Here is a 13640-nt window from a genome sequence, read left to right as displayed (position 1 = left end):
ACGAGACAAGAGAATATAATGAATTTCCAATTCACTCTTCACGGTCAGGACAAGTGAGCATTCTGCGGGAGGAATTCTCCCACTGTCTAATACATTAGCGCTGTGTACAAACTGTGTCAGTGCACTGAGTGCAACACAGTACTCCAACTTCCCACTAGAAAGGAATTTGCTTTTTCGTACTGATCAGCTTGAATCAGCTCAAATCCATTCCCTCTCCAGGCTGAGCTACCAATAAACAAATGTACTTGGGGTTGGTACGAATCGCATTTTTTAGTCTTTATCAGAATCAGCTTCAGTCAGGCATTAAACAGAGCTAATCTAAAAACTGTCTGCAAACAGCCGGGTGAGACAACGCAAGAATGTACCTGCGAAATGTCCCCGGAAACCTCCGAGAGCAGGAGTGCACTGAATAAGCAGCAAGACACCAATAACCAACAGCATTCCCTTCTTCATCTTCTGCAAAGAATTTCACAGGATCAAACTGAGATAATGAGTCGGGAGAAGTTCCTGAAGCAGGATGCGAAGCTTTTGCTTTCCTTATAATAGTGCAAAGGGCCAGAATCTCCTCTTCATCCCTTTCCCTTCTGTGTGACAGTGAATCCGGTGAACAGATTGACTCAATTGACACTCCTTCAGCTTTAAGTCATAGCGTTCTGTAGTTTGGCCTCTCTCCAAGTCTTAGTATGCTCTGTCTACTGAGCTGATCTGCCAAGGATACAAATAGAACGTACAGTTCATGAGTATGCATGATCATAGAATGCTATCCCATCGAGTGGAAACAGGCCATTCAGGCTAACCAGTCTGCATGAACATTGATGGGCGGCACGGTGGCACAGTGGTTAGCACTGCTGCCTCACAGCGCCAGAGACCCGGGTTCAATTCCCGCCTCAGGCGACTAACTGTGTGGAGATTGCACGTTCTCCCCGTGTCTGCGTGGGTTTCCTCCGGGTGCTCCGGTTTCCTCCCACAGTCCAAAGATGTGCAGGGCCAGGTGAATTGGCTATACTAAATTGCCCGTAGTGTTAGGTAAGGGGTAAATTAGGGGTATGGGTGGGTTTCGCTTCGGCGGGTCGGTGTGGACTTGTTGGGCCGAAGGGCCTGTTTCCACACTGTAAGTAATCTAATCTAAAAAAAAAACATTCTGAAGAGAATCGTACCCGGACCCATCCCCCTATCCTATATTTCCCATGGCTAGTCCACCAACTTGCACATCCCTGCGCACTATGGGTAATTTACATTGATCAATCCATCTTACCTGCACATCCCTGAACACGATGGGTCATTTACCATGGCCAATCCAGCTAACCTACACATCCCTGAGCATTTTGGGTTATTTAGTATGGCCAATCCACCTAACCTGCATCTCCCTGAACACTATGGGTAATTTATCATGGCAAATCCACCTCGTCTGCATATCCCAAAACACTATGGGTAATTTATCATGGCTAATCCATCCAACCTGTACATCGTTGGACTGTGGGAGGAAACTCAAGCAGGCACAAGGGGAATGTGCAAACTCCACACAGACTGTCACCTGAGGATGAATCAAACCCGGGTCCCTGCTGCTGTGGGGCAGAAGTGCTAATCATTGAGCATCGGACCATGGACATGTCAATCAGTGGCTGGGGATAACAACCATTGATGTGAGTTCAAACACTTCAGTTAATGAACCACATTTGTAATAAAGGTGGCCCACGTGAGAGAACATTGTGATCTGAGAAATGGTGCAGGATGGAACGCTACTGTTCCTGGGGGCGCTTAAACATAGATGGGTCAGGGACCATTCAAAAGGGTTGAATTGTGCCTCAGTTGGGCAGGGCCCAGTATCCGGGAGTTCACAGGGGATTTTACCTGCATGGTTGGAGAGGTTAAAAGTATATTAGCAGAGGGGCTGTTATATTCAGTAAGGGTATCTTACGCCAAACTGTTTGTGACAGTTATCAACAGGATGAGCACAGTTAGTCAAGAGATAAAGGCCCACCTTTATAAAGCAGATATGCTCTATTTGTCCAGCCTATGTCATTATGATCTGCATGGAACATAACAACTGGATCCTTCTTTCTAACTCCAGGTTCCTTTCCAGCCCTGAGCAGTTACCCAGAAACCCTGGCACCCAATAGCTAACACACCATTTGGACACATGCAGTTACCCAGAAACCCTGGCACCCAGCAGCTAACACACCTGTTTGGAGACATGCAGTTTGCTGCAAAAATCAATGTCAATCCCGCTCACTATACCTTCGCTTACAGCCACACACTCTTTATTACTCCTCTTCATCAGTGACTACCTGTAACAGGGTGCCATGTTCAGTGCCCTCTTCCTCTGTCTCCCCACATCCAGACAAGCAGCAATCTGATGGAAGGTTGCAAACTCCTGCAGTGCTGTCCCCTGCTCTCCCCACCTGTCTAATTCACAGTCACACTCTCTTTCCTTGAACACTGACCAAATCAGAAGATCCAATCCCATGAGCTGTGACTGACACCAGGGACCACCACCTTTCCCCCCTCCAACTCCACGGTGTGTCGAAGGGCCTGCTGTGCAGCCTCCAACTCATAAACCCGGTTCCGAAACCAATTGAACTTCAAACACGTACCACAAACAGGTTTGATCCAAATCTGTGCCAGTATCCCGTGAATCCCTAAATACTGCAATTGCGACACATTACTCACTCTGCCATTCAGCAGTGTCACCAAATGGCGGGGTAGGTACTAAATCAGGCAAGTTTTGTTAAATAATGTGCTGCTCGAGAGAAAAAAAAAACACCCCTACGCCACCCTTTGGTACCCCTCTGTCACATTCTGGCACCATCATACCAAAACAACTCATCCCTTCCTGGATATCCAGAATTGACCAAGACCCATGGTGCAGCACCACCTTTAGAAAGGTACTGTGCACCCAGACAAAGGGTTGTCAGTCTGGAGCTGCCCTACATGGTTCCTGACACTGGCCCTTGACGTCTCAGACACTTGAAATGTTGTGCCTCTCCTTGTGTGCAGGGACATGGAGATGCCACTGATGGGGATGGGTTGATGCAGAGGCAGGGCATCCTTTTCACCCAGGCCAGCAGAGGATGCCATTCTACTGGAACCATGCCAACCTGGGTTACCATTCAGGCCAGTGTAGCCCCAACCATCTGAAGGAATGCACAGAATAATGAGAGAAGATCAGTGACCTTCTCCACTCTGCCAGGGAAAGGGCCACCACCTTCTCATTGATACCTCACACTCCCTCTACCTCTGTTACTGTACCCACCATTTCCTCCAACACCTTCCCTCCTCACTCTCACCCTCACTAACATCTGACCCTGAATAACCCTGAATCTCTTCTGCACAGCCTACTCACCCCCTCAGGACATCTCCACAGATGCACTGAAAGTAACAGTTTGTTTCAAACCTTTCTCTCCTTCACCCACTGGGTGCAGAGTTGCCAACTCTGATCACATTGAGCAGCTGACTGACCATGTCCAAGCCCATGTAATGGTATTGTTTTGCAGTTTGTTTCCATAGTGATCAGTAACTGAAACAGATTCATGTGAGTCTGCAGATTTCTTCAACATCAAAATGTATGTTTTAAGGAAAAAAGAGAAAAAAAAAGCTTTAATACAAACAACAAGGCCAAATTTTAAACTGATCCTCATCATATTCCTTTCACTGTGAGTCAGTTCCAGTGAAATTTCACTTTTATCTCAATTCTTTAAGTTTTTCAATTAACAGATTGCTCCTAATTTCTTGGCCTCAGAGTGTAGAGACATTTTCACGATGCTTTTCCAGGTTCACTAGGACAAACATTTCACAATATGTTTCACAATGTTCTTCATGAAAAAATCGCATGAACTGACTGACCATGTAATGCTGGTGCAGAGTATAATCCTTCGTGCACCGTGACACCTTGTGTGGGGGATGGGAATCGGGTAACAGCGAACGGGAACTCACTCTATAAAAGAAACTGTGGTCAATTCATGTATCGCATTCCAGAGAAATGGCTTTTATTAAATGAGCATTATTGAGGAACCACCTGTATACTCATCATGTGTAATATGAGGAAAAAGCTGAAGGAAGACCCTCTTCTGTGACGGAACAAATTGGATATTGATGTTAAAACAGATGATGAAATAGACTTCTCCCATGGTTTGGCAAAATCCAAGCATGTCAGCCAAAAATCTGTGAACAAGCAGCAGCTGTGACTGTTACCAAGGCAGGTATCCGTGAGAATGGAATTGATAGTGTTTCCCCAACAGTTCCATCCCTGCGTGAGGAGACAGAGTTAGTGGATAATGTCACGCATGGGCTGGAAGGGGTAGATGAAGGATTAGGTCCCTTAGGTACAGTTAGGGAGGAGATCGAGTCCTGTTCCACCACTGAAGTGAAAAAAGGCCTCTGTGAAAATTGGATTGTACTGACGGAGCCTTTCCATAACTGTTATGGGGACTGCATTCCTTACATTCGACGGAATTTAATACTGAAAGAAAGAGTACTCTTACGTTTATCACCAGTTTTGCTTGTCGGAGTAGTTCAAGGAGCTCTGCCATCTGTACCATAAGGTCTTTCCAGGATTTACTACTAAAGATCATTACATGCACCTGAACCAGAAGGGCACCAATATCCTGGGAGGTAGGTTTGCTAGCACTCTTCGGGGGGGGGGGGGGTGGTTAAACGAATTTGGCAGGGGGATGGGATCTGGACTTGTAGTCCAGCAAGTAGGCGAGCTGTTTGTCAGGATGTCGAAGAATGTAGGGAGGCTGTGGAGAAGGTAGCACTGACAGGGAGTACTTGCGGACACAGAGATGGGCTCAAGTGTGTATACTTCAATGCAAGGAGTATCAGAAATAAGGCGGGTGAACTTAAGGCATGGATCGGTACCTGGGACTATGATGTTGTGGCCATCACGGAAACGTGGATAGAAGAGGGACAGGAATGGTTGTTGGAGGTTCCTGGTTACAGATGCTTTAGTAAGATTAGGGAGGGTGGTAAAAAAGGAGGGGGAGGTGGCGTTGCTAATTAGAAATGGTATAACGGCTGCAGAAAGGCAGTTCGAGGGGGATCTGCCTTTGGAGGTAGTATGGGCTGAAGTCAGAAATAGGAAAGGTGCAGTCACCTTGTTGGGTGTTTACTATAGGCCCCCCAATAGCAGCAGAGATGTGGAGAAACAGATTGGGAAACAGATTTTGGAAAGGTGCAGAATCCACAGGGTAGTAGTCATGGGTGATTTCAACTTCCCAAACATTGATTGGAAGCTCTTCAGATCAAGTAAATTGGATGGGGCGGTGTTTGTGCAGTGTGTACAGGAAGCTTTTCTAACAGTATGTAGATTGCCTGACCAGAGAGGAGGCCACATTGGATTTGGTACTTGGTAACGAACCGGGACAAGTGATGGGCTTGTTTGTGGGTGAACATTTTGGTGATGGTGACCACAATTCTGTGACTTTCACCTTGGGTATGGAGAGAGATAGGTGCGTGCAACAGGGTAGGTTTTACAATTGGGGGAAGGGTAATTACGATGCTGTAAGACAGGATCTGAGGAGCATAAGTTGGGAGCATAGGCTGTCAGGGAAGGATGTCGTGGAAATGTGGAACTTTTTCAAGGAACAGATACGACGTGTCTTTGATATGTATGTACCTGTCAGGCAGGAAAGAAATGGTTGTGTGAGGGAACCTTGGTTGACGAGGGAGGTTGAATGTCTTGTAAAGAGGAAGAAGGAGGCTTACATAAGGTTGAGGAAACAAGGTTCAGACAGAGCATTGGAGGGATACAGGATTGCCAGAAGGGAGCTGAAGAAAGGGATTAGGAGAGCTAAGAGAGGGCATGAAAAATCTTTGGCGGATAGGATCAAGGATAACCCCAAGGCATTTTATGCGTATGTGAGAAACATGAGAATGACGAGAACGAGGGTAGGTCCGATCAAGGACAGTAGTGGGAGACTGTGTATTGAGTCTGAAGAGATAAGTGAGATCTTGAATGAGTACTTTTCTTCAGTATTTACAAACGAGAGGGACTGTATTGTTGAAGAGGAGAGTGTGAAATGGACTGGTAAGCTCGAGGAGATACTTGTTAGGAAGGAAAATGTGTTGGACATTTTGAATAACTTGAGGATAGACAAGTCCCCTGGGCCTGACGGGATGTATCCTAGGATTATGTAGGAAGCAAGAGAGGAAATTGCAGTGCCATTCGCAATGATCTTTTCATCTTCACTGTCAACAGGGGTGGTACCAGGGGACTGGAGAGCGGCGAATGTTGTGCCCCTGTTCAAAAAAGGGAATAGGGATAACCCCGGGAATTACAGAACAGTTAGTATTACTTCGGTGGTAGGCAAAGTAATGGAAAGGGTACTGAGGGATAGGATTTATGAGTATCTGGAAAGACATTGCTTGATTAGGGACAGCCAGCATGGATTTGTGAAGGGTAGGGCTTGCCTTACAAGTCTGATTGAATTCTTTGAGGAGGTGACCAAGCATGTGGATGAGGGTAGAGCAGTGGATGTAGTATACATGGATTTTAGTAAGGCATTTGATAAAGTTCCCCATGGTAGGCTTATGCGGAAAGTCAGGAGGCATGGGATAGAGGGAAATTTGGCCAGTTGGATAGAAAACTGGCTAACCGGTCGAAGTCAGAGAGTGGTGGTAGATGGTAAATATTCAGCCTGGAGCCCAGTTACAAGTGGAGTTCCGCAGGGATCAGTTCTGGGTCCTCTGCTGTTTGTAATCTTTATTAATGACTTGGAAGAGGGAGTCGAAGGGTGGGTCAGTAAATTTGCAGAAGATACGAATATTGGTGGAGTTGTGGATAGTGAGGAGGGCTGTTGTCGGCTGCAAAGGGACTTAGATATGATGCAGAGCTGGGCTGAGGAGTGGCAGATGGAGTTCAACCCTGCCAAGTGTGAGGTTGTCCATTTTGGAAGGACAAATAAGAATGCGGAATACCGGGTTAACGGTAGGGTTCTTAGTAAGGTGGAGGAGCAGGGGGATCTTGGAGTCTGTGTTCATAGATCTTTGAAAGTTGCCACTCAGGTGGATAGAGCTTGTAAGAAGGCCTATGGTGTATTCGCGTTCATTAGCAGAGGGATTAAATTCAAGAGTCATGAAGTGATGTTACAGGACTTTGGTTAGGCCACATTTGGAGTACTGTGTGCAGTTTTGGTCGCCTCACTTTAGGAAAGGTGTGGAAGCTTTGGAGAGGGTGCAGAGAAGATATACCAGGATGTTGCCTGGAATGAGAATAGGTCGTACGAGGATAGGTTGAGCGTGCTAGGCCTTTTCTCATTGGAACGGAGAAGGATGAGGGGTTACTTGATAGAGGTGTATAAGATGATCAGGGGAATAGATAGAGTAGACAGTCAGAAACTTTTTCCCCGGGTACAACAGAGTATTACAAGGGGACATAAATTTAAGGTGAAGGGTGGAAGGTATGGGGGAGATGTCAGGGGTGGGTTCTTTACCCAGAGAGTGGTGGGGGCATGGAATGCGCTGCCTGTGGGAGTGGTAGAGTCAGAATCTTTGGCGAACTTTAAGAGGCAATTGGATAGGTACATGGATGGGTGCTTAAGCTAGGACAAATGTTCGGCACAACATCGTGGGCCGAAGGGCCTGTTCTGTGCTGTATTGTTCTATGTTCTATGTTCTATCCCCATATTTCTATGTAGAAGCTTTGAAAGGCTGAATGTTTCCTTCCATTTCCAGTTTAAAAAATCTACTCTAATTGCTGAGTATCAGGCTCCAATGGCCGAATTTCCTCTTCTGTTCCTGTTTGATGGGCTGAATAGCTGCTTCAGTACAGGTTTACCTGTGAATAGTGCTGAACATTGTGGAATCCCCATCAGTGAACAACCCACTTCTGAGTTGATGATGGAGGGAAGGCCATTGATGCTGCAGTTGCTGAGAGCCCACAGTGCCTCATTCATGCCCAGTTTCAATTTGCTCGGTCCTTTAGAACTATGCCCTATTTCGCAGGAGGTAGTATTATATAATACCTTGGGCCATATCTTTAAATGAGGCTGAGACTTGACCAGGAATATGTATGCGAGCTCTTAAAGACATTGTTATTGCACAGACATCTGTGCAAAGTAATTTGTTGAGAATGTTTCTGTCTTGTTGGTTCTCTCATCAGTTCAGAGTCTAGCTTCTGTGCAATTGAGGCCTAGTCCTGCACAAGTCAGTGATGGGTCTGTGGAGACATTCCATCTTTGGACATTGAAGTACCACACCCAGAGTACGTTCTGTGTCCTTGTCACCCTAGCGCTTCGTCCCCTTTGTTTTCAATATCAAGGGGAACAGAATCATTACTGAGGGATGGTATGGAGGACAGTAGATGTCCATCAGCAAGCGGTTTCCTTGACCATCATTAAACGTGAGATTTCTTGGGTTCTAGAATAATGCTGGAGAATCCCAGCGTAATTCATTTCCTGACTATACCATGGTGCCACCACCACTAGACCCAGGGATGGTAATGTTCCTTCATGCAACATTACCCATCAGGTCTGATTCTCTGAGTATGATGATGTCAGACTGTTTCCTGACCGGTAAAAGTGAGCAATAAAAGTGACATTGGAATAGGGAATAATGGGTTAAAAAGATGAATAAAAGGCACTCTGTCTGGATGTGTGTTGCTTTCTCAAAAAGGATTGAGGAATTCATTGCATAAACCGAGGTAAAAGGATATGATTTAACGAGGTGAGACAGACATGGTGACAGGGTAACCGATGTTGGGAACTGAATATCCAGGATATTTTACAGCTGAGATTATTACACAAAATGGAAAAGGAGGTGCGGGAGCTCTCCAAATAAGGGTTGCCATCTGTATGATTGTAAAAGCGAATCTTACATTAAATGATTCAGGTATTGTCTTCATCTTATTGTTTTTCTTTGCAAAGTGACAGTTGAACATAGAATATTACAGTGCAGTCCAGGCCCTTCAGCACTCGATGTTGTGTCAACCTGTGAAATTAATCTGATGCCAATCTAAACTACACTATTGCATTATTATCCACGTTTATGTACAATGCCCATTTAGATGCCCTTAACATCAGTGATCTACTATTGTTGCGGGCAGGGATTTCCACGCTCTTACTACTCTCTGATTAAAGAAACTACCTCTGGCATCTGTCCTAAATCTATCACCCCTCAATTTAAGCTATGGCCCCTCATTTTAGCCTTCACCATCTGAGAAAAAAGGCTCTCACTGTCCACACTTCTAACCCTCTGATTATCTTATATGTCTCGATTAAGCCACCTCTCAACCGTATTCTTTCCAATGAAAACAGGCTCAGTTTCCTCAGCCTTTCCTTGTAAGACCTTCCTTCCATACCAGGCATCATCCTAGTAAATCTTCTCTGAATCCTTTCCAAAGCTTCCACATCCTTCCTATAATGAGGTTACCATAACTGTATATAATACTCCAGGTGCGGCTTTACCAGTGTCTTGTGCAGCTGAAGCATGACCTCGTGGCTCCGAAACTCAATCCCCCTACCAATAAACATCAACACAACATATTCCTTCTTAACAACCCGATCAACCTGGGCGGCAACTTTCAGGGATTTATGCACCTGGACACCGAGATCTCTCTATTCATCTGCACTACCAAGAATCTTACCATTAGCCCTATTACTTCTTCTGAAGTGAACTACCTCATACCTTTCCGCATTAAACTCCATTTATCAGTTCTGAGCCCAGATCTGTGTCATATCTATGTCCCTCTGTAACCCGCAACATCCGTTGGCACTATCCACAACTGTGCCTACCATAGTGTCATCCACAAATTTAATCACTCATCCTTCTAAGGCCATTCCAAATCATTTATAAAACTGAAAAATACCAGTGGCCCCAAAACAGATTGTTGTGGCACACCACTGGTAACTGAGCTCCAGGATGAACATTTCCCATCAACTACCACCCTCTGTCTTTTGTCAGCTCGCCAATTTCTGATCCAAACCTCCAAATCACCTTCAATCCCGAAGGTCCAAACTTTGTGCAATAGCCTACAGTGTGGAGTCTTATCAAACACCTTAGCGAAGGCTTGTGGAGTGGGACATAGTGTGGAGGGCTATTGTTGGTTGCAATGGGGCATTCACAGGATGCTCCCTCTGTTGCTCCTGAAAGTCTCACCAATCTCCCTGCAAATTTGTTCCTCTAATTCCAATTGAGAATGTGAGGGCCTACGGTACAACCCAATAACATCATCATCCCTCCTTATTCCTGAGCTCGACACACAAAGCCTCATTGGATGATTATTCAGTTATTTCATTTCTGATTATTGTTATGGAACACGCATTGTACAAAAAACATCTCCCCCTCCCTTCCTTCCACCACCTCTGTCCTGCCTAAAACATCTATACCCTGGCACATCAAGCTGCTTGTCCTGTCCCTCCCTTAGTCATGTTTCTATAATGGCTATAATATCTCAGCCCACGTACCTAACCACGCCCTGAGTTCATCAGCCTTACCTATCAGCCCTCTTTGAGAGAAAGTGAGGTCTGCAGATGCTGGAGATCAGAGCTGAAAACGTGTTGCTGGAAAAGCGCAGCAGGTCAGGCAGCATCCAAGGAAAAGGAGAATCGACATTTCGGGCATAAGCCCTTCTTCAGGAATGAGGAAAGTGTGTACAGCAGGCTAAGATAAAAGGTAGGGAGGAGGGACTTGGGGGAGGGGCTTTGGAAATGCGATAGGTGGAGGGAGATCAAGGTGAGGGTGATAGGCCGGAGTGGGGTGGGGGCGGAGAGGTCAGGAAGAGGTCTGGGCCCATTGCTGTTTGTTATTTATATCAATGATTTGGATGAGAATGTACAGGGCATGATTAGTAAGTTTGCAGATGAATAGGTGTTATCGTGGAAAACGAGGAAGACTATTAGAAAATGCAGGAGGACCTTGATCAGCTGGAGAATTGGGTCGAGAAATGGCAAAAGGTGTTTAATGTAGATAAGTGTGAAGTATTGCATTTTATAGCGTGAAATCAAGATAGGAGTTTCATGTTGAACTGTCGGGCATTAAGGAGTATAGATGTACAGAGGGACCTTGGAGTTCTGGTGTACGTTTCTCTGAAATTATAGTCACATATAAACAGGGCAATGAAGAAGGCTTTTGGCACACTGGCCTTCATCAGTCAAGGAACTGAGTATAGAAGTTGTGAAGTTAGGTTGCAGTTGGACAGGACATTGGTGAGACTGCACTTGGAGTACTGTGTTCAGTTTTGGTCACCTTGTTATAGGAATGATGTTAGTAAACTGGAAAGAGTGCAGAAGAATTTACAAGAACGTTGCCAGGAACCAAGGATCTGAGTTATAGGAAGAAGTTGGACAAGCTCGGACTTTTTCTTTAGAGCATAGGAGACTGTTATAGAAATGTATAAGATCATGAGAGGCATTGATCAGGCGAATGCACGCAGCCTTTTAACCCAGAGTGGGGGAATCGAGGAACAGAGGGCATCAGTTTAAGGTTAGAGGGGAAAGAATAAAAGAGAAGATGAGGGACAACTTTCTTTTACACAGACAGTAATACGCATGTTGAATGAGCTGCCGGGGAAGTGGTTGAAGTAGACACATTAACAACATTTGAAAGGAGTTTGGACAAATGCATTGATGCCAAAGGTTTAGAAGAATATGGTCCAAGTGCAGGGAAATGGGTTTAGCGTGGATGAACAGTTTATTCGACATGAGCCAGTTAGAGGCAAAGGGGCCTGTTTCCATGCTGTGGGATTCAATTACTTTATGGTAACAACGTCAATACAAACCGAATGCTGTCCCATACTAATTAGCAACAGGTTTATGCATTCGGATTCGACATTGCTGTTCCCTTCCAGTTGGGAAGGAATGAACATAGCATTGGCCCACATTATGTCTGAAAGGTGTAATATTTCATATACAGATGTGTGAATTCATAACACATGCAGAGAAAATAAAAACACTGTGAAAATAAATTTTCAGAACGTGGTCAATGTACCTTTTCTGAAGAGATCAATTTTCATTTGGAGATAGCTGTGAATGAGTTCCCCTAAAACGAAGCTGAAATGTGGAATTATATCTAATTCTGAGAGGAAGGAAAGAAGTGAATGCAGAAACTCCAAACATGTCTCAGACACATTGACCTTGTCAAACCTATCCTCATTTGAGAGGGAGAGAGAAATCATTGGTTGAGGAAGAAGTAAGACGTTCAAAGCATTTTATTTTTTTTCTACCCACATCACACAACAGAAGTTAATCTCAGATTGCAAGATTAATCTTTTTACAAAATAGCTGACACATCCTTTTTAAACTCACAAATTGCTGCATACGTTTTCTTTTAATGTGTCTGACATTGCAGAAGAAACAATTACTGGTCGTACCTAATAGAGCTGCGGAAACCAGTTCTCCCTGCCATTTCAAACCAGACTTCATCTACACCAGGCTACACAAACGGGAGGAAATGTATTTAGCACCAAGTTACCAAATGTCATTTTACTGGATCAAAAGTGAATTGAATAATTAAAGTCACTTCACAACCGTATAATTTTCACCAGATCATGTCACTAGTTGGCGGCAGGTAACTCCCTTGTGTAGTTTCTATTTCATTTGTTTTTCCTTATAATTGCACAAGCGATTAGTGGATTCCTGACAATGTTCTTCAGCTCCTCTCTAAATTTGCTCTGAGTTATGGCATAGATAAACGTGTTGATGCATGCACTGAGTAGCTGCAACATGTTACCACATTCTCGAAGAATAAATTGTGGATCGCTGAAACCTGTGATTTGATAATCATTTGTAAATCGTTCATAAAGGAAGTAGATAAGAAACGTCAGCCATAGAAGGATGAAACTGCCGGATACAGCAAATAGCAAAATGATAGATTTTTTCCGGCTCTCCATTTCCGGGTCAGCCTTATTCTCTTCATTGTGTTGGGATCGGAGTCTTCTGCGGGCCTCATTGGCCACCAAAATGTTTCTGACAGTCAGAGCATTTAGCAGAAGAATCAGAAAGAATGGAAAACATGGCGTTAAAATATGCTCAACCCATTCAAATGTTATCCACAAAAGGGAAGTATAACGGATTTTCTTCAACCTGCAATACCATGGTATGTTATTATTTATGTCGATGGGTTCATGTAGAAAGTACCATGGGACGCTCTTTAGACATCCCAATGAGCAAACTGTTCCGATTACCACAGCAGACATTGTATCAGTACAATATTTGACTTTAAATTTCTGACAACAAATAGCAACAAACCGGTCCACAGTGAATGCAACAGTTAACCAGACAGAAGTATTTCTGGCCGCGTAAATTAAAACAATGGTGAGACTGCAGACGGGAGTAATCGATAGGACAGAACCTGGAAAATAAATCCCAGGAATACGGTTTAGAAGTACAGCGGTAATGATAACCAGGAGGTCCGTTACTGCCATGGACACCAAGTACCTTGTGATACATCTCGATAGTCCGCATTTTCCTCGGGACAAAATTGCAATCGCCAGTACATTAACTGTTCAAACAAAATGAAATGACCAGTGTCAGTTAAGAGTGACGAAAACATGACACTTATCATAATGCAAAGTTGGAGGTTTGACATTTGAAGTAAGCAAATATATTTTAGCATCTAAAGATAAGGTGGGATAAATGAGAACTTGATAGGATGTCAGTTACTGTTTTATCATGATAATAATAGAAATACTTGGAATCTACACG

At 44.4% G+C, this 13640-nt stretch overlaps 1 protein-coding gene across 1 annotated transcript; it reads right to left on the bottom strand.

The window, feature by feature from the left end:
- Positions 1 to 12529: 12529 nt before the first annotated feature.
- LOC148136452 (putative G protein-coupled receptor 139) lies at positions 12530 to 13360 on the bottom strand. Its single transcript, XM_087983329.1, has one exon. The coding sequence runs from the start codon at positions 13358 to 13360 to the stop codon at positions 12530 to 12532; it is 831 nt and encodes a 276-aa protein (XP_087839455.1).
- Between the last annotated feature and the right edge of the window lie 280 nt (positions 13361 to 13640).

This window comes from Chiloscyllium plagiosum, unplaced genomic scaffold (assembly GCF_037043375.1).
Source record: "Chiloscyllium plagiosum isolate Xiang-an unplaced genomic scaffold, Cpla_swu_hap1 HiC_scaffold_45, whole genome shotgun sequence".
Taxonomy (NCBI): Eukaryota; Metazoa; Chordata; class Chondrichthyes; order Orectolobiformes; family Hemiscylliidae; genus Chiloscyllium; species Chiloscyllium plagiosum.
Note: the sequence above shows the minus strand (reverse complement) of the source record. Positions and strands in the feature narration are given on the sequence as shown.

What these genes read in the sequence shown, in the direction of transcription:
- LOC148136452 (XM_087983329.1), bottom strand. Translation starts at nt 13,360, where the DNA reads ATGGCAGTAACGGACCTCCTGGTTATCATTACCGCTGTACTTCTAAAC.